The sequence below is a fragment of the Piliocolobus tephrosceles genome, chromosome 5 (assembly GCF_002776525.5).
Source record: "Piliocolobus tephrosceles isolate RC106 chromosome 5, ASM277652v3, whole genome shotgun sequence".
Classification (NCBI taxonomy): domain Eukaryota; kingdom Metazoa; phylum Chordata; class Mammalia; order Primates; family Cercopithecidae; genus Piliocolobus; species Piliocolobus tephrosceles.
Window position 1 is genome coordinate 146198994 of NC_045438.1, and position 19546 is coordinate 146218539.

The 19546-nt window shown below is 36.2% G+C and overlaps 1 protein-coding gene across 3 annotated transcripts; it reads left to right on the plus strand.

Annotated features, from left to right (window-relative positions):
* Positions 1–3309: 3309 nt before the first annotated feature.
* On the plus strand, positions 3310–19044 carry PRL (prolactin). 3 transcript variants are annotated; one of them, XM_023209757.1, is made up of 6 exons: positions 3310–3403; positions 9378–9502; positions 11876–12054; positions 13734–13841; positions 16053–16232; positions 18699–19044. In XM_023209757.1, the coding sequence occupies exons 2-6, from the start codon at positions 9475–9477 to the stop codon at positions 18888–18890; spliced, it is 687 nt and encodes a 228-aa protein (XP_023065525.1). In that variant the 5' UTR covers positions 3310–3403; positions 9378–9474; the 3' UTR covers positions 18891–19044. The 3 variants fall into 3 exon arrangements, with proteins under 3 accessions (XP_023065525.1, XP_023065526.1, XP_023065527.1); XM_023209758.1 differs by having other exon boundaries at positions 11879–12054; XM_023209759.1 differs by lacking the exon at positions 3310–3403 and having other exon boundaries at positions 8956–9502; positions 11879–12054.
* Positions 19045–19546: the final 502 nt, after the last annotated feature.

Genomic DNA, 19546 nt, shown 5'->3' on the forward strand with positions numbered 1-19546 from the left:
AGGAAGGAATATTCCACTTTTAATGAATTCTTTAAACACACATTTATTCTGCAGGTGTGCATTTTAATTTAACCTTTGAAGCAGTGGTTATCAGTGAAAATGGACCTGGGTGATAAGATGCTATCTAGAACTTATTTTTTTTACCCTTTATTTTATATACATGTAACATGAAATCTTTTAGTCCATTAAAAGCTGTCCATTATTTTCACTTTCATATTCTAGACCTTCTGCAAAGTTACTAAAAGCTCTAATGGAATCATTTTTATGGGATTTGAAATTTTGAGTTGTATTGCTAGAAATACTTCATATAATGAAAGTAATTTTAAAAAATATATCTTCCAAAAATGTTAAAACACTGATGAGGAATTAAAGTATATTTTGCATGTGGTAAAGTTTTGTGATACACAGTGAGATTGGGACAATTATCTGAGTAATTCAGAACAAACACATGTACATATCTAGTGGCTGCCAACACATACACAGTGAGTAAAATTTGTACAAGTTTTAAAGTTAAACTACTCAAGTAATATGGATAAAATCTACACACTAATGGCATGTTATAGGATTTTGATCAGAGCACTGAAAAAAGGGATTTCATTATTTTCATCATTGTTTGGGTCATCAAGGAGTTTGAAAGGTAAAAATCATTCATAATTTCACCAACAATTGCTTAGGGCCTACAAAACCTACAATGTGATTGACTGTTTTTAACCGTCTAATTTGCTAACCTATAAACAAAAATTTAAAAGGTTTTCAACAAAAATAAGATACAGATCTACACAAGCAAATGCAATGAACCCTTTTTGAAACTACTTGGAAACGGAAAAAGAAGTTCTTTCTTGACATTTGATATTAAAGTTCTCTTTAGATTAAAACACATAAATAATTATTTCACTGTTAACTTCATTCATGTAGCTAAGAGTTTGGAAGACAGTTATTTCACATAGTTATCTTCAAAAATTATTCTTAAATGATAAAATATGTACTCCTATATAATTGACATAACCTCAATGAGAAAGCTTTTTATAAATCAAACATGAAAACATTCTCATAATTTCATAGCTGTCTCCTACATATGTACCTATGATTTCCACTTATTCCAATGGATACTTTGTTTTCAAATGTAACTGAAATTAAAGACTATCTGTTATTTTGCAGTTAGTAACAGAAACTTATAACTTATATTCATTCACTTTGTTTCTTTATGAAATCAATTCTCCCTTCTGGATGAAACACACTATTTCTCATCTATTAAGTTAATTTTATAAGATATCAGTACCAAATGGCCTGTAGAAAAGAGAACATTCAAATGCCACATCACCTCTAATGGTAATAATAGCATAGCATCTCTCAAGTGGTCGACAGATAACCTTTTATCTCTTTTTTTTAATTTACAAGAATTCTTTGACTTTCATTCCACTAATGATGTAGAAGTGACAAGTGAAAAAGTTAAATGAAAATTTTATGACACATGCAAGACTCATATTAGTAAAAGAATTCTTAGAGACCAAAATGGCAGATAAATCAAAGACCAATTTGAAGATGAAAAAAATTAATAGCTTCTCATCCCTTATCTGCATAACTCATTAAGAAGTAGTCTAACAAACGTATTGTTTTTATAACATGATTTAGAATCACACTCAAATTCTCTTTGACAGTGGCCATGTTTTCTTAAAGACACTGAATTCTTCAGAACATTCCATTTATCTCTCCTCTCTTTGGAAACCCAATTACCTTGGCATTTTTCCTTGAAGTAATAATGTGTTTCAAAATGTGTATTCAAGGTCACATCTTTATCTCCTCACGAAGACTTATCATTAGCTACATAAGAAGCTCGGTGGGCATATAAAAAGGCATATAGAAGTGGGCAGACAGAAGGTAAGAAGAAATATTACCAGTATGGCTGGAGAAAGATTTGGAGTTCCAGTGCCAGTTCTTTCAGTAATTAAATATGTTTACCTCACTTTCTTTATTTTTGTAATGTGATATTTGGTTAGAATTACTCCATGTTTCCTCTACCTCTAAAATACTGTGATTTAGACAAATTAGAGATTGTCCAGAAGTTGAGCTTCAGGGTGGTTAATCTTCTTAATGGATGAACAGATTGAAATTGAATTGAACATAGGCAGGAGAAATTGGAAGAGAAGCTATTTTAATATGCAAGTCAAGATAACCTGGAGAGAGGAGGAAAGATAATTTTATGGAATTAGAGAGACAGAATAATTGTCACCCACCAACTGGTTGAGTGTGATGCAAGGGAAACAAAAGAAAAGGAAATAAACACAACTCTGAGATGTTAAGTGTTGACTGAGAAGCTATTTGAGAGAAAAGATGAATCGTTAAGGATTTTCTTTAATAATTCACTATATATTACTTGTAGACATATAGATTGAAATGTCTAGCAGGTAATTAGTAACTCAGAAGAGAACTTAGGGAGAGATAAACAGAGCTGGGATCATCTTCCTGGGTGTGACAAGTAAAGTCATGACTTTGAATAAGACAGCCAAAGGGGGCAGTATAAGGTTGAATGGCAACAAAAATTAGCATAGATAAGAACTCAAGGAATTATTTAGATTCAGCCATTAAACAATCATGGTAACCAGTAAGAGAAAATAAAACAAACTCAACTATTTATATATTGTTTTTGCCATATATTCTATTGTAGATGTTCTAAGTGCTTGAAATACACACACCCATATCTTGTGTCTTGGTTAATTTTCCCTCACATTTGCTTAATACATGCTTAATATTTTTGATCCTATTGTTGAATGCAAAAAGACTATAGACAGTCCCATCTCCATTGTTGACTGCATGTCAATACAATATCACAAAGTACTGTACTTTGCTTTAACATTTATGCCTAGTAATAAATTTATTACTCCAACAATTTAATTTGCTTGGTGTGATATTTTGGTACTTTAACTTTTTTAGACACTCCATTTTAATCTAGGTTTTTCAACAGCAGCACTACTGACATTTGGATGGCATAATATTTTGTTCTGAGAGCTGCTCTGTGTGTTGTACGATGTTTAGCAACACGTCTGGTCTCTGCTCACCAGATACCAGCAGCACCTGCACTTCCAGTTATGACAGTCGTAAACATCTTCACACATTGCCAAATGTCTCTGGGAGGTAAAATCACCACCTAACTGCCTGACCTTTGAAAACCACTCTTTTAGATCGATGGGGTTCAGAACACACTACCCCAAAATATGGCATCTTGGCATTTCAGAAAATAGCAGAAACAGGGAGTTCACTCTGCGAGCTTTTCCCACCCTTCTCCCCTGAAGCAGGCCATAAAAGAATCCTCTGACGTTTCTATAAAGTAGGTCATAAGAACCTTCATTACAGAAGTACCCTCAAAGACAGAGACACCCAGAAGAATCGGGACATACAGGCTTTGGTAAGTTCCCTATAGTATCTTAGATCATACTCCTTTTTGTACAATTATATTTCTACATGACTGTCCACTTTTTATCAACCTTAAGCATAAAAATACACATTTCTCTGTTTCTTTGGTTCTTCATTTCTGAAGGCTCTTTTTCATGTAAATTTATATTGAATAAATCTGTACGTTTTTATTTTGTTACTGTCTTTTCTTATAGGACTGTCAGGCATGAACCTATCTATGGGCAAGAAAAGGAATCTCTTTTCCCCTACAAGATGTGTCACTTGTATATAAGCATTTAATTGGAATTTGCCATTTTTAGAGAAGCTGAGTCATTTTCTTATTTTAATAAGTAGATTTATCTCAATATACTTGATTTTATTCTGCCCCCTAATTGCATATTTTTGTTGTCTACATATCCTTTTTTTCTATTTTCTGTTAAACGGAATGTCTTGTGTTTTGGGTGTGTGAGTGTGTGTGTGTGTGTGTGTGTATTTTCTTTTTCTGACAACTTAAAAGGTTTACAATCTGTTTTCCATTTTTGTAAGGGTTACAGTCAGAACTTTGCATCATCTGTTGAAATCGTAACTGATAAAAATCAGCTTGACTATATCTATTGATTCTCAGATATAAACCATTTTTAAAAATAAACATGTTCATACTTCCTTCCACTTTTGATAAGTGTATTTTTAGTTTCTTTTTAATCTTATTGTCCATTTATTTTATTAGAATTAGTGAGATCCATGATTCTGTGACCTGCCTTTCCCACAAGACTTCTTCATCACCTTGAACTTCTGCATTCCCATATGTCATTTAAAAGCCTAGTAGTATACATGTGTTAATTACTGTTGGACAATAGAGCACTCCATCAAAGAATTAATTCTTATTTAGTGTCCATTTTCTTCTAGATCAACCGCAATGGTAAGGAGCTTTCCTAAAAAATAATCCCTTTGGTTATACTGATAAGACATGAATAAATAAATAGGAAAAAAAAAACTAAGCAGATGTGTCACAGCTAAGATATTTTAGACAAATTCTAACAGAAAAATGTATTGGAGGATAAAGGGTATGTAGGCTGGATTTGAAGGGTAGCATTTTCTCTGAAGAGCCTGCTCTACTTTTCAATCTGCATCTTTCAATATAGGCAAAAACATTGGCAGTAGAGGAAGTTAGGGGTGATAGTGTGTCAGCACATGCATGGCCCTAAGAGTTGTTACAATAGCAAAATACTTCTCAGCACAGACCCACCTCCCTGACTTCCCAAGTGCCCTGATTCCTCTAGACTCCCCCAGCCCCTCGCATAGGTCAACCCCTACAGTCTCACCACTATGAAACAATAAAAAAATGAATGCCTATCATTTCAGGGGGCCTCAGGCACACTGACCTATTGCTATAGCTTTCCATTCTATTTGATGGTGCCTGTGCTAATTAGAATTTTAAATTATAAAATTTAAAATTATCCCTGGAAGTAAGCATGGCTGAGAGTCCCATTTCCTATTAGATAATAATAAGAGATGATTAACAGATAGACAGGTGATAGATAGATAGATAGATAGATAGATAGATAGATAGATAGACCAGTTGATCCCTAGCTAGAAGTAGGCATGCTTCAGCTCTACTTTCCATCAGATAAGAATTGTGTGTGCCTGTGCCCATACACATAATATTAAAGTGTCAGGAACCTTTCACAAGGAAAGTTATCCACCTCACTTCTGATTAGCATACAGCTAAATATTTAATTATTTTGCCTAAAAAAAAAACATAACTCTGAAAGGGTGAGATTTACATTTGTGAAGTCTCTGGACACATCATCCTTAAATCTGGCATTATTTTATATCAGGCATTAAAATTTGTCTCAAGGCACACATGATTCAGAACAAGCATGTGACATATAATTCATAGAGATCTCATAGAACTAGACCAGATGATATGAATAGTATAGTAGTAATTAAAAGAAAAAAATAAGAATTATAGGGGAAATTTCCAAATGCTTCCACTATGGTTTTCTTATTTAAGGAGTAAATGCCCTAGGAACTGACAAGAGATTAAGAACTTGCATTCTGGGGTCACTAAGGGAAACTGATGATCTCCAAAGCCCTAGCAAAAACAAACACTGAACACAAACACTTCCAAAAGAAAACAAAAGCATGTCTTATTATTGTTAAAAGAAAAAACTTTAGAAAAATTGATTTTAGCAGGGTTTAAATGAGCAAAGAGACAATGAATGAATGAGGCAGCACCCTAAATGAGTAATGGTTTAGAGAGCTCCTCCCTGCAAAGTGGGCGGGCAGTATTTACAGACAGAAAAATAAAATGACAAACAGAAATAGTGTCATTGATTACAGCTCCTCCTTTGCCTTATTTGGACATATCTGAGCAGTTTGTAGCCTGTAATTGGCTGAAAGCTCAGCTGCTAAGATTGTCCAAGATTCAGCTACTTGTTACAAGAATATATTCTTAATTTAGGTTGCAGTTTGTTTACATACTAAGTTAGATTGCAGTTTACTGAAAATGGGGCAGCAATAGGCCAAATTCAATTCAACAATATGTATGAAGTTAATCTAAATAGTAAGATGTAATTAAGTCATTGCATTTTGCTTATTCTAAAAATAGTGCCATTCAAAAAAAACACTATTGATCTTTTCTCCAATGTGCCCTTTACATTGTCTAATATTTTATACAGAAAACAGCACACATACTATTTAATTTTTTAGTCCAAGCATTAGAAGATGACTATTCAGAATTTTTCAATTCATAAACAATACACCTTTAATCATTTCATATTTCACTTTATTTAAAACAATTCACTACTAATATAAATTGAAATATCTTTGTGATACATTTATTCTGAGGATTTTTTTTAACTCTTAATTTCTTTCACTCTTTAATATCCCCTAGCATATCTTGCATTAGACACCTCTTAAGTTATGTGAAGACATTTTTTGTTTTGTTTTTTTGAGATGGAGTCTCACTCTGTAGCCCAGGGTGGAGTGCAGTGGTACGACCACGGCTCACTGCAACCTCCGCCTCCTGGGTTCAAGTGATTCTCCTGCTCAGCCTCCTGAGTAACTGGGACTACTCGGTGGGTGCCCGCCACCACGCCCAGCTGATTTTTGTATTTTTAGTAGATACGGGGTTTCACCATATTGGTCAGACTGCCTGGTCTCTTAATCTGCCTGCCTCAGCCTCCCAAAGTGCTAGGACTACAGGCGTGAGCCACCGCACCCGGCCTGTGAAGGATTTTAAATATACTTTGCTTCATATATGACAGAAGAAAAAACAAAATTATTCCAAACTTAAAAACAGATAAACAGAAGAAAATACAAACTTTGTTCCAAATTAGGAATAAAAACCAATCTGATGTTACTTAATGTTAAAAATTAGAGTTCTTTAGAAAAGATGGCAAACTTGTTTATTAGTTTCAGGTACTAAACATAGTATGGGAATTTTAGCAACATTTGAGCTATTTATTCAGCTACTTGACGTAAATCAATCATCAGCCCCCAGTTTCATCACAAGACCTCAGACCAAAAATGGCTAACGAAGTTTTGTAAAGTTTTAAAACATACAACCCGATTCTTTTTTTTTTTTTTTTTTTGAGACGGAGTCTCGCTCTGTCGCCCGGGCTGGAGTGCAGGGGCCGGATCTCAGCTCACTGCAAGCTCCGCCTCCCGGGTTCACGCCATTCTCCTGCCTCAGCCTCCCGAGTAGCTGGGACTACAGGCGCCCGCCACCTCGCCCGGCTAGTTTTTGTATTTTTTTTTAGTAGAGACGGGGTTTCACCGTGTTAGCCAGGATGGTCTCGATCTCCTGACCTCGTGATCTGCCCGTCTCGGCCTCCCAAAGTGCTGGGATTACAGGCTTGAGCCACCGCGCCCGGCCAACAACCCGATTCTTACTGAACTTCTTTATTGTTCTAAATTAAGGGCACAGTTTGATAAAGAGAAAGGCTGACAAAAAAGCACACATAAAAATTAAGGTGAAAGGGGATAACATGCACAGCAATTAGAAGAATAGGACAACTATGATTTTTGCATAAAATATGTCTTTGCATTATTTATATATTGCAATATTCCATTCACAGGAAATGTGGGGCTGTGGAGCAGCAAGGAAACACACAATAAATTTTACAGAGAAACATGTACCTCTTTGCAGTCAAATAAATCGACTGACTGCCACTGAATAAACACAGCTTAGGTTTTCTTAGATTGCTCTTATCCTGGCTATCTACAAATGTTGCAACACCTTTAAATTTTAAGATTAAGTTGTCATTGTCAGTTCTTGTAACAGATTTTCTTACTCTTAAGTTTATGGGAGAGGAGGAGAATATAGGATAATGTAAATTCCTCTGCCACACAGCTCTGCTTTCTTAATAATTCAGACTTTCGCCATCCAGGGAAAAAATGAATACCTAATGTGAATATATGGAATCCTGACCCAGCTTTCAGATTGAGAGAGTCTATGAATCATCACATTTGATGTTTATGATTCAAAATGCAAGATTGCCTTAAACTAAGGCAATTAGGAAGATAGTTTTTCAGAGACGTTAGTCTTCGTTAAGATTTCTAGGTCCCCATAAGAGCACTTAGTCAGATAATTGCTAAAGCACATATGTGGCTCTAGGAACTATGGAAAAAGTAAATGCCATAGGAAGATTATTTTTTAAATTACCTCATTCATCAGTCTATTGTAAGGGACAGCAAATTTGAAACTAAAGGTCACAGGCTGCTTTAGATGCATGGACTTAAAAATTAGAGAAAGTCATCAATAAAACTTAGTTCTTATTCATTATAATCATTTCATTCAGGAAATTTTCAAAAGGTGAATGGAATTTTTAAGCCCATGAAAGATGAATTTTTGTCACCTTAACCCCAGAGTGGCTCAGGGTCAGAGAAGGTAGAGAGATCATAAGTTAATAACAGTTTACACACTCCTATCCTTGAAAAGAGTGGAAATTACTGGCTAGAATTTCAGTTTATTACATGGTATAGCAGGATGATGGGTGTAAGTGTGTCTGTGTGTGTGTGTGCACGCACGTGTGTGTTTACCCTGGAAAACTACTGTATCGCTTCCCCAAAATAAACGCTTAAATCAGGGGTTATAGCTTGTTTGTCTTAGAAGTGGGTCCACAGGATGTTTACAAGAGAATTCATTTCCCAGCCTTCCTCACATGACTCCTGATTTTCCGTGAAGTAATAATTGTTCCTTCATTTAACTCAACTGTAGAATTATTAGGTTGGTGCAAAAGTGATTGCAGTTTTTACCATTTGAAAGTAAAGCCCAAAACCGCAATTACTTTTGCACTGAACTACTTCTTTCATATTCTTGACCTTTAGTCTCTCCAGGCTTCTGTTTCTTCATCTGTAAACTGGAGAGAATAATACCACTTAACACATATGTTAAAATCAAAAGAAATAAACAGATGAAGATGTAGATTGAAAGTACCATACAGATATGCTATTTTTAAAAAGACAAAATGTATTTTTTAAAAGACAAAATGTAAAAAGAAACAAAATGAGGGAAATTTAATGACAGTGTAACAGAGGACTGAAAATTCTGATTTCTCAATCCTTATTCTATATCTCTTGGTATTTAGTGTAAAAATGTTTAAATCTTTACCTAGCAATCTTGAGGAAGAAACTTGATAACTGATAATACGTGAGACTGTTACTTAAGTGAAATATAATCCTATATATTCAACAAACTGTAGAGAAATAAGATAAATTTTAAAGTAAATGACTTCTGTAGTTTTATAGATTCTCCAAACCAAACTAGTCTCAGATCTCACCTTCATCATTTCTCTCATTTCCTTTTGGCCTAATTAATCAAAGTCCTTCCTAGAATGTTCATTTCTGGCCAATATGTCTTCCTGAATATGAATAAGAAATAAAATACCATTTGATGTTTGAAATTATGGGGGTAATCTCAATGACGGAAATAGATGACCAGGAAAAGGGAAACGAATGCCTGATTCATTATATTCATGAAGATGTCAAAGGTTTATAAAGCCAGAATCTGGGAAAGAGAAAACCGTAAGACTTCCGAATCTCCTCTGGTGAAGTGTGTTTCCCGCAACGATCACCAACATGAACATCAAAGGATCGCCATGGAAAGGTATGCGTGACAACTCACTGGGGTGTTGGTTGTATCAACACTCCTGTGGGGGGGATTAATGTGAAATTGTAACTAATAAGAGGTTGCAGGTTTACAATGTTTAGAAGTGCAATCTAATGATTGCTCTAGGAAGCAATTATACAAGGGCACCATAGAACAGAACAATGGTTCTCAAACAGGGAAATCCTGTCTTCTCCCAGAGGCATTTGGCAACGTCAGGAGGTGTTTTGGGTTGTCTTAACTGAGGTGGGGAAGTGAGGGAAAAGTGCTATTGGTATCTCATGGGTAGAGATCAGGGATGCTACTAAACATCCTTCAATGCACGGGACAGCCCCCAGAACAAGAAATTATTCAACTCAAAATGCCAATAATATCAAGATTGAGAAACTCTGGACTAGAATAAGACTCAAAGAGTCTATAGGTCCAATTTGCCACAACTCTCAAAGGGACAAAGTAACATTTTCTGATTATCAGGCCTCTAATGTGGATTGGCCAACTCAAATCAACCTGATGAAACTTTCAGTTGTGAAGCCATAAAATAGACACTAATAGCAGAATTGTCTTTTCTATTCTTTGTCAATTGGGTTCAAGCCAAATGACATTTCAAAAGAAAAACAGGCTGCCTAGTAATAACTAATCACCTTTACTTTCTTGGTTGACATTTGCAAGGAAAATAAATTAGTAACAACCATAAAATTTGTTTCTAATGAAATGAAGAACAAAAACATGTGTCTATTTTATCTCATCTTGGGCTTTAAAAATCCCTTCCATGCTAAATGTGCAGATAAATGTACTCAGAGATACAGAACATCTATCCAGTTGTGAATTTCCTAGACCTGCTATTCCAATTTCTCTATCCACAAAGCACATTTTATTTACACATACAGATAAAATATACATTTGGTTTCATCATATGATTATAGTATGCATAAAATAAACTTTTTTGGAAGCATCAGGTTTTGAAAAATTAAAAGTCTATAATAGGAATCATCTCAAACAAAAATTTTATTTTACAACTAAAAGGTCACTTCCTACACTAAACGATTTTTTAGGTATTTTTAAGTGTTTAGGTTTAGGTACTTTTTCACAAACTAATCTTTATCATTTGCGTAGTTTTATCTTGGATATTTCCGATTGCATTTATTAAAGGTTTTGAAGGACTTAAGTTTTGTGATAAACACGGTTTTATATTGGGCATTCTTTTGGGGTAGTGTCACTGAAGTTAACAAGTGATTTAAATTTGGTAGCTATATATCATTTCTTTCCTTTTGAAAGTATAAGTTATTGATATGTTACAGGACTGTAACTGTCCATTTGCTGAGATAGCAAATTGATGGCAAAGCTTCGAAAACCTTCAACAATGATCAGAGTGTTTTGTAATTAGAGCAGGAAAAGTGGATAAAATCAAGCTTTCTGGGGCCTCTGTTGTGATGCAATCAATCAAAGGCAAAGAACTTGTTGTTCTTTATAAGCGATGGCAACAACTTACGTAAACACTGAGACATCACAGCTACTCATGCGGCCCCCATTACACAGATGAAGACTGAGAGCCCACAGGTGTACGCAATGTGACAAGACGATGTGCAAAGACCACAGTATTGGCATCATGCCTCTCTCACCCACTAATAATACGACTTGGGGAAAAATCACTTAACTTCCCTAAACCATCTGTTTCATCAATATAATTTGATGATAATTACAAAGGCCCAGTGTATCTCACAAGGTTATTATGAAGCTCAAATACAGAAAAAAAATTTAATGCTTTTGGCAAAGTGTCAAACAAATACATGGGATTATTATGGTGAGTTAGCAGATCTAAGCTACAGCATTATTTTTATGTCAGAATTCTCTTCATACTCAGTATTAGCAATCAACAATCATGTGTTTATTCTTATCAGGCAGGATGATAAATCGAAAGGATCAACTGTGCTGTTTTTGTTATATCAGTGTCTAAAATGTAAATTATCAGACACACCTAGTTAAAAAAAAATTACAAACTCCTGGACAGCCTGACTGCTGAAAATCTGCAGAAACTCCCAAGACATTAAACTATCTTAAGAGAATGACCCGAACACCCTAGCTCAGAATTAATTTAAGCTCCAAATATTTGCAAAGTACAGAAGCACTTCTGGGAACCATACAAAAATGCAGGAAGTAACACACTTCTCAAACTATATATCTGTGCAAACATAATTATATATATATCTACATTTACACAGTGGAAGGCATTGGTTCTTCCGCCATCCCAGCCATTACAGTACCAAATCAGGCAGCTGAGGGCAGTGGGGAGCAATAAGGCTTTCCTCGGCAGGATTACTGTTGAAAACCTCCGTGGAATAGATCATCTCAGAGTGGTTCGCATTCTTATTTAAGCAGGGTCTCTCCTGCTGCTGCTGGTGTCAAACCTGCTCCTGTGCCAGAACGTGGCCCCCTTGCCCGTCTGTCCTGGTGGGGCTGCCAGATGCCAGGTGACCCTTCGAGACCTGTTTGACCGCGCAGTCGTCCTGTCCCACTACATCCATAACCTCTCCTCAGAAATGTTCAGCGAATTCGTAAGTACCACGCTTCTGGCTTCCTCCCTGAAGGAGACTTCCCATGATCTATTGGGCTCTACTACATGTTAACCTAGAAAACCTCCCAAGCCAAATTTCAAATGTTACACTTTAACCTGTGAAAGAAGACACCAGCTCATAAGATGTGGAACAAGAAGAAAGGGACAGTGCCATGAAATCGCAAAGATTCTCAAAGAATGTAATGACTTTTAAATTTTTTCTTTAATTCACTTTATTTAAAAAAAATAAACAAAATTTAAACACCTGACCTAAAGCATGCTTAGCTGGGGCTGAGGAGAAGGAAGAGTGTTGATTTCTTATTCTTGAATGTAGGGGTCAGACTCCACAGGCATTCTTCACTTAGCACAGAATAGATATCCAATAACGAAGAACTGCACTGCAGCGAATTGGGTGGATTGAATAGAGTTAAACTGAGCTGAATCCATGCTGGGGAAATTAAATAATTAATAACTTCAAAAACACCAAAATGCTAGAAATCATTTTTCTGGGATTTTCATTGTATGGGTTTATAATTACAATAAAGGGCTAGTTTAGAATTGGAAACCAGTGCTTTTTTCTTTCTTTTCCTCCCTTCCTTCCTTCCCTCATTCCTTCCTTCCTCCCTTCCCTTCCCCTTCCTTCCTTCCCTGCCTGCCTAGTTCCCTCCCTCCTTCCTTCCTTCCTTCCTTCCTTCCTTCCTTCCTTCCTTCCTTCCTTCCTTCCTTCCTTCCCTTCCTTCCTTCCCCCCTTTCTTTTCTTTTTCAGAAATACGTACTCTATTTCTGAATAACCTATTTTGGAAATCATAGGTTAACTCTTCTAGGTCAATCAAGGAGCAGACAATAGATTACTGCTTTAATAAATCAGGGGCCTCCATAGAGTATAAATGTACATTTATAAAATTATTTTTACTCTCTGATTTCTCTTTCATCCTCCATTTTTGACTGGCCATCTTTTGTCTTCCAAATCTTCCTAGTAATTCCTTTGGACTTTTATAAGTTTTGCTAAAGACTAGTCTTTCCTGTCAATTTGTTAGCTCATTTTTTATTCTGTTCTTATCCTCAGTCCATTGTTTATATTTCCTAAAATTGCGTGCCCTGTGTTTCTGACTTATTTTGTCATAATAAAAAAAAAGTTGTATTCCATGTCTATTATGAACTTAGTAAGGTACAGGTGTATGGACTCTGAGAAACTTTTTAGAGAAAAGTTATAATTTTATAATGCCTATTAAGAGAAGTCTATCAGTTTAGGCCCACAGTAAATAAGAGACTAAGTGAATACATGTAAATACATTTGCACTATGTCATTTGGCTCAAATGCTGAAGAAAGATGATTCTCAATACAAAATGTATTGTTTCATATTTTTGGTATTTTTAGCATTTGCTTTCCAAATAGTAACTTGTGTGACTTGTGTGAATGGTAAAAGTAAACAACAAGGGAATTGCAAAGAAGGGAAAAGATTGAGATTTATGAAAGCTAGATGAAAAAATGAGTTTACAGAGATAATGGGGGGGAAGTAGGCAAAAGGGTTACTTTCTTAATTCTTTAGTTTTCATTTTTATGTAGCTCTAATTTTTAGAAATTACACATCTGTCAAATGTATTAGTATTCTGGTAATGGATTCATTTATTCAATGTCCAAACAACCCCAACTAATTGAATTTGTCTCATCATTTCCAGGATAAACGGTATACCCATGGCCGGGGATTCATTACCAGGACCATCAACAGCTGCCACACTTCTTCCCTTCCCACCCCCGAAGACAAGGAGCAAGCCCAACAGATCAATGTGAGTCCTTCATCCAGGCTTTGCACCAAAACAACCGAGGCAGTACACCGTATTATCATGGTGACAGGTTATTAGAGGTGCTGTAATACAGTGGTAATTGTACACGCAGAGAAAAATATAGGAAGAATAAGCAATTGAAAAATTACATTATGTAATTGATGAAATATGAGTCAAATCAAATGCTAAGTAAAGATGGTAGCGGCAATCTAAATAGCAGATCCGTACATTGTCCTTGCAGATAACATTATTTTAACCAATCCCTTGTCGCTAGGATTGTATATATACTATATGAAAGTTTGAACTGAATTTGACCTCTGTGGATAAATATACATTTATGCATATGTAAGAAAAACAAATGCAGTTTTATTTATTACATGTTACTCGTGACTCCTACATCAACAGCATGTTACATTACTGACCCCTGCACTATTGGAGCCATCTCTTCTGGACTTTCAAGACTCTACTCTGGTTCTATTTCTGCTTCTCTGACACCTACTTTTTCATTCTTCACTGACTCTTCAGCCCTCTCTTACTTCTTAGTTAAAAGTCACCACTCCCCTCACATACACACACACAAAAAACAGATCCTGTAAAACACAATATTTTGCTTTTCACAGCTACAACAATTGCCACTGTTCTAATGACTACCAAGTCTGTGTATCAGCCCCAATCGTGTATCTCAGCTTCAATCTTCTGTTGCTGTAATTTCTCCCTTTTGGTTGTCTACCATAATCACAGCCTTAACATGATTTAAAACAAACATCTTTATATACATGCCCCCTACCAATTCAACGTATTCTCCATTTACAATTTTAGGAATGGCACCAACATTTCTGTCTGCTATGTTCATTAATAATAATTATGATAATAAGAGAAGGAGGAGAAAGAGAAAGGGGAGAAGGAGGAGGAAGAGGAAATATTTATTGAGATCTACAGGTTGAGTTATCACTAATCAGAAATCCCAAAAACTCCAGAATCCTAAGTTTTTTGAGCACCTACATGATGCTAAAAAAACAAAATGCTCATTGGAGTATTTCAGATTTCAGATTTTTAAATTAGGAATGCTCAAATTGTACTACATTGCCAGGCACTTTATGGGCATTACTGTATTTAATCCTCATAAAAATCCTATACCATGAGATACTATTATTACACTTACTGAGATAAGGAAACTGAGGCTCAGAAAGGCTATGGAATTTATACCAGTCACATGGCAAATAAGCAGTGCGCCTGGGCTTCATTCAGTTCAAAACCCTTACTCTTAATCATTGTGTTGCAATGCTCCTAGAAAAACTACGCTGACACTCACTTTATGGCCTGTACCTCTTTGTAGCTCCTTTCTTTCATATCCTCGTACACGTTTCTATTGCAATGTCCATTTATTTCTTCTTTATTCTTTTTGTTACCGCTAGACTAGTTCACGTACTTCTACAAAGTAAGCATTTTACATCAGAGATAATCAGCTACTTGGAGTCTCCTACACGATCCTGGTAGTAAGCAAAAACTAGGCAGCCAGAACTCCATTGTGAATTCCATGGTTATTCAAGATAACATTGGTTCCATCTTACTCACCTGCATAAGCCAAGAGAACAGACTGCTCTGCCAGCAGCATGGGGCAGGGGTTGTATAGATCAAGGAAAGCATGTTGATGAATTCCATGTCACCTTCATTGTCTCTTCGTTCTAGGATCCCCAAATAAAACTACAAATCAAAAATTATGAATAGTTCGATGAACAATTTGATTCATTAGTATGAATGAATGCTTGGATGAGAGTGATTTGGGCCCCTTGACATGGACCCCAGTGGAATATATTTCTCACAAGTCAGATACTCTGGGCACCTACTGAGTTCTGGCAAAACTTTAGTTTCTCCCCAAGGACAAGCAAATCAATCAAATACAAAAGATCTTGCTAAGTGGACAGATGGTAGAATTTCAGAGGAAAAACAAAATTCTTCATTTTATCAATTAGAACTCTCATTAGAAAAAGTGGTTATTGAAATAAGCCAGACTTTTTTTTTTAATTTTAGCAAAGTTTAGGCCAATAGTTTAAATTTTACATTTCTACAACTTCTATCACCTAAAGAAAAATATACCTACACATAGAAATAAAAAGAGATATTTTCGTCCAGCCTGTCTAAGCAAAAATCACATGTAACTAACCCCATTGTATTTTACCTATTTTAATGCAATTATTCTATATGGTTTCATAGCAAAAAGACTTTCTGAGCCTGATAGTCAGCATATTGCGATCCTGGAATGAGCCCCTGTATCATCTAGTGACGGAAGTACGTGGTATGCAAGAAACCCCGGAGGCTATCTTATCCAAAGCCGTAGAGATTGAGGAGCAAACCAAACGGCTTCTAGAGGGCATGGAGCTGATAGTCAGCCAGGTGAGTAGCCTCCTGGTGCTTCTTTGTTTTTCTCATTAATATAAGCAGTGACCTCTGTGATGACAAATAATTCCCTTTGAAAGAAGAAAATTTTGGCATTCCATATTCTAGATCGCTATTAAATAAAGCAAGAGCCTAGTCATTCATAGTCATAGATTCTAATGTAAATGAATCTTAGAATGCTATTTGACAGATGTCACTTTCCCTACTCTATATGCAAAACCACAAAAGACTTGCCCCTTCCTGAGGACAGGAAGTTAAGTGTTTTCAAGGGAGAGAAAACTACAGAATAGAATCTGCAAGATACATGTTTTCTGCAGAGTATCCCAGGACACGCACTATTGAAAATTCTGGTCAGATGCTTTCTCTTTTCTCCCCTTACCAGAGGATGAGAGTGGGAAGGGAGAAAGAAGAAAACCAAAATCAGATTAGATGAGCCCTCAGCCACTCACCCCGATCTGCTGCACAGACTTGTCAGGGAGGAGCAGATATTAACATGACAAGACAATGACATCAGTGCACACAGGTTGCATTGATTTCAGGGGATCCCACAAGCACTAGATGGCAGGGAGTCACAAAAGAAGGGGATATATCTTTTCTGGAATGTCTTTGTTTTGTAATTTATAGAAAGTTGCCTCATTCTAAATTTTGTTTTTTCTTGGGACTCCAAAATCAAAACTCATGTCATTGTACTTAATCTCCCCCAAATAATCTGTCATATTTAGATTGTGTTAGTATTTGCAATAGGTATCTCCATTCAGATGGGATAATTTCAACATTAGTGAGATAATACCTAAACAGCTTCTGAGGTTTTCAGGGATAATGTACCATCTAAAGAAAACTATATGATTATAGGAATAATAACAGGAACAATTTTGTATTTCTCTTTTTGTGTACTAAGTACATGTTATCATGTATCATTTTTGTTATTTTCATGGGAGAAAATATATCTAAAACAAACACAAAGTACATATTAACCTTGGAATGTATGATTACTGTAAACCTAATTTCTGAGGTCACTAATTTGTTCTATAGTACTCCACTTTCTGTTCTTTTTTCTCTACCACTTATTTATTTATTCTTGTTCATATCATTATCCCTTACACAGTAAATTTTGTCTTAGGGCTCAAGTACCAAAAATTAAAACTAAAAACATAAAGCCAGTCAATGAATACACACACACACATGCACACACACAGGCGTGCACACACACACTTTAATTCCAACAAGGAATCCCAGATTTGAAAAATATTCTCACTCTGTAGAAAAAGGTTTAGTAGATCCGTGTCTACATCCAGATTTATACCTAATAGCTCTCCAAACTAGCTGACATCCCTAAAGTTGCTAAAATGGTTACTTGGTCTCTAAGAACTCTGGGCTTTCCTGGTTTGCAAAGGCTTACAGAGTGTGAAGAATCATAGCATGCTCTCTGTTGTGCTGTTCAGCCTCCTTTTGTTATCACAGCCATGCCCCCAACCCTACCACACAGCCCTCACCACTGAAGGGTTGCTGCCAGCAACCCCCTGACCTTCTGTTTTTTTTTAGACAAGGTCTCACTGTGTCACCCATGCTGGAGTGCAGTGACATGATCACTGCAATCTCTGTCTCCTGGGTTCAAGCGATCCTCATGCCTCAGCCTCCCAAGTAGCTGGGACAACAGGCGTGCACCAATAGGCCTCACTAATTTTTGTGGGTTTTTTTTTTGTAGAGATGGGGTTTCACCATGTTGGCCAGGCTGGTCTTGAACTTCTGACCTCAAGCCTCCCAAAGTGCGTGAACCAGTGTAAGCCACCCTGCCTGGCCTGTACCCCTTTCTTGTAGGTGCTTTTCCCAGCACCTCCCAGCCCAGGGACCTCAAAAGAAAGCAATTGTTTCCCCTAGAAATTTGAGGAAATGAAAATCTGACTGCTAAGCAGCTTTTCTTAGTCGTGGTCATCACTAAATTATCTGTACCCCAAAGCATCAAGTACAAGTACAATCTTCATCTTTTTAAAAGTTTTTGGAACATACACTAGATAGGGAATAGATTGAGTTCAAAGCAGGAAGAAAATAAAGGATGTCAGGAAGAATAAAGCACAAAGGATACATCAGGGACAAGACTGGGGAAATGGGGAAATGAAATAGTTCCTCGAGTGAGAGCACCGAAGCGAGCTACTCCATTGTCCCTTGGTCAAATCTTTGTCGATATTTATATAGTACCTTTCCGGTTCTTCATCTGTCTACTCCTGCAAAAACATACTTCATCTGTGATCACATAGATATCAGAAAACCTAAACGTGTATTCTGCTTCTAGTTTTTAGATGAATAGGTTTCTGATACGCTGGCCCAGATATACAAAAATCATTGCCTTTGTCTAAAACTTTACATTCATATCTCATTCTCAATTCTTAATCCAACAGTTAGAAAGAACAAGGACATACAAATGCTAATAATATGAAGAATAAGTCACTACTTTTTTGTGATTAGGTTCATCCTGAAACCAAAGAAAATGAGATCTACCCTGTCTGGTCGGGACTTCCATCCCTGCAGATGGCTGATGAAGAGTCTCGCCTTTCTGCTTATTATAACCTGCTCCACTGCCTACGCAGGGATTCACATAAGATCGACAATTATCTCAAGCTCCTGAAGTGCCGAATCATCCACAACAACAACTGCTAAAGCCCACATCCATTTCATCTATTTCTGAGGTCCTTAGTGACCCATCCCATTGCAAGCTTCTTTTAGTTTTATCTCTTTTGAATGCATGCTTGGGTGTAACAGGTCTCCTCTTAAAAAATAAAAACTGACTCCTTAGAGACATCAAAATCTAAAATGCTGATTTTTCAAAGTTTCTTCACTTCATTTAATAGAAAATCCAAAGAAAATCTATCACTCCCATTGAGAAGTTCTTATCAGAATGTGTCACAAAAAACAGAAGCTAGCCTTGCACATAAGACAATTAACAGCTTACTTTAAAATCACAGTAGATTACTGTGGGTCAAGTGATTAGAATCTCAGAGTTAGAGTATTAATCATGCAGTCATTCTATAAAGAAGATTGAATTCTAGGGGTTCTTTATGAAAGCACGCATGTTCTGTGGGTTCACTTTCAGTGTTATGACAGACAGTATAACTGCTGTGCAACTGCAGTGCCTCCAAATAGCATGAAGTTTACTGAGCAGTCTAAAAACTGTTCGGATATAAACATGACATAGCTTTCTCTTTTTCTAATAGCTGTATTCAATCATTCTCTACTAAATTCCCATCTCTTTCGCATTATCTTACACACATTTTATGTTCTAGCAATTCTGGGTCTAACAAGTCCGGTCCAGTCAG

What these genes read in the sequence shown, in the direction of transcription:
- PRL (XM_023209757.1), top strand. Translation starts at nt 9,475, where the DNA reads ATGAACATCAAAGGATCGCCATGGAAAG. An exon ending in CAAAGGATCGCCATGGAAAG is followed by an intron (nt 9,503 to 11,875) that starts GTATGCGTGACA and finishes TTCTTATTTAAG; the next exon opens with CAGGGTCTCTCCTGCTGCTG. An exon ending in TGGAGCTGATAGTCAGCCAG is followed by an intron (nt 16,233 to 18,698) that starts GTGAGTAGCCTC and finishes TTTTGTGATTAG; the next exon opens with GTTCATCCTGAAACCAAAGA.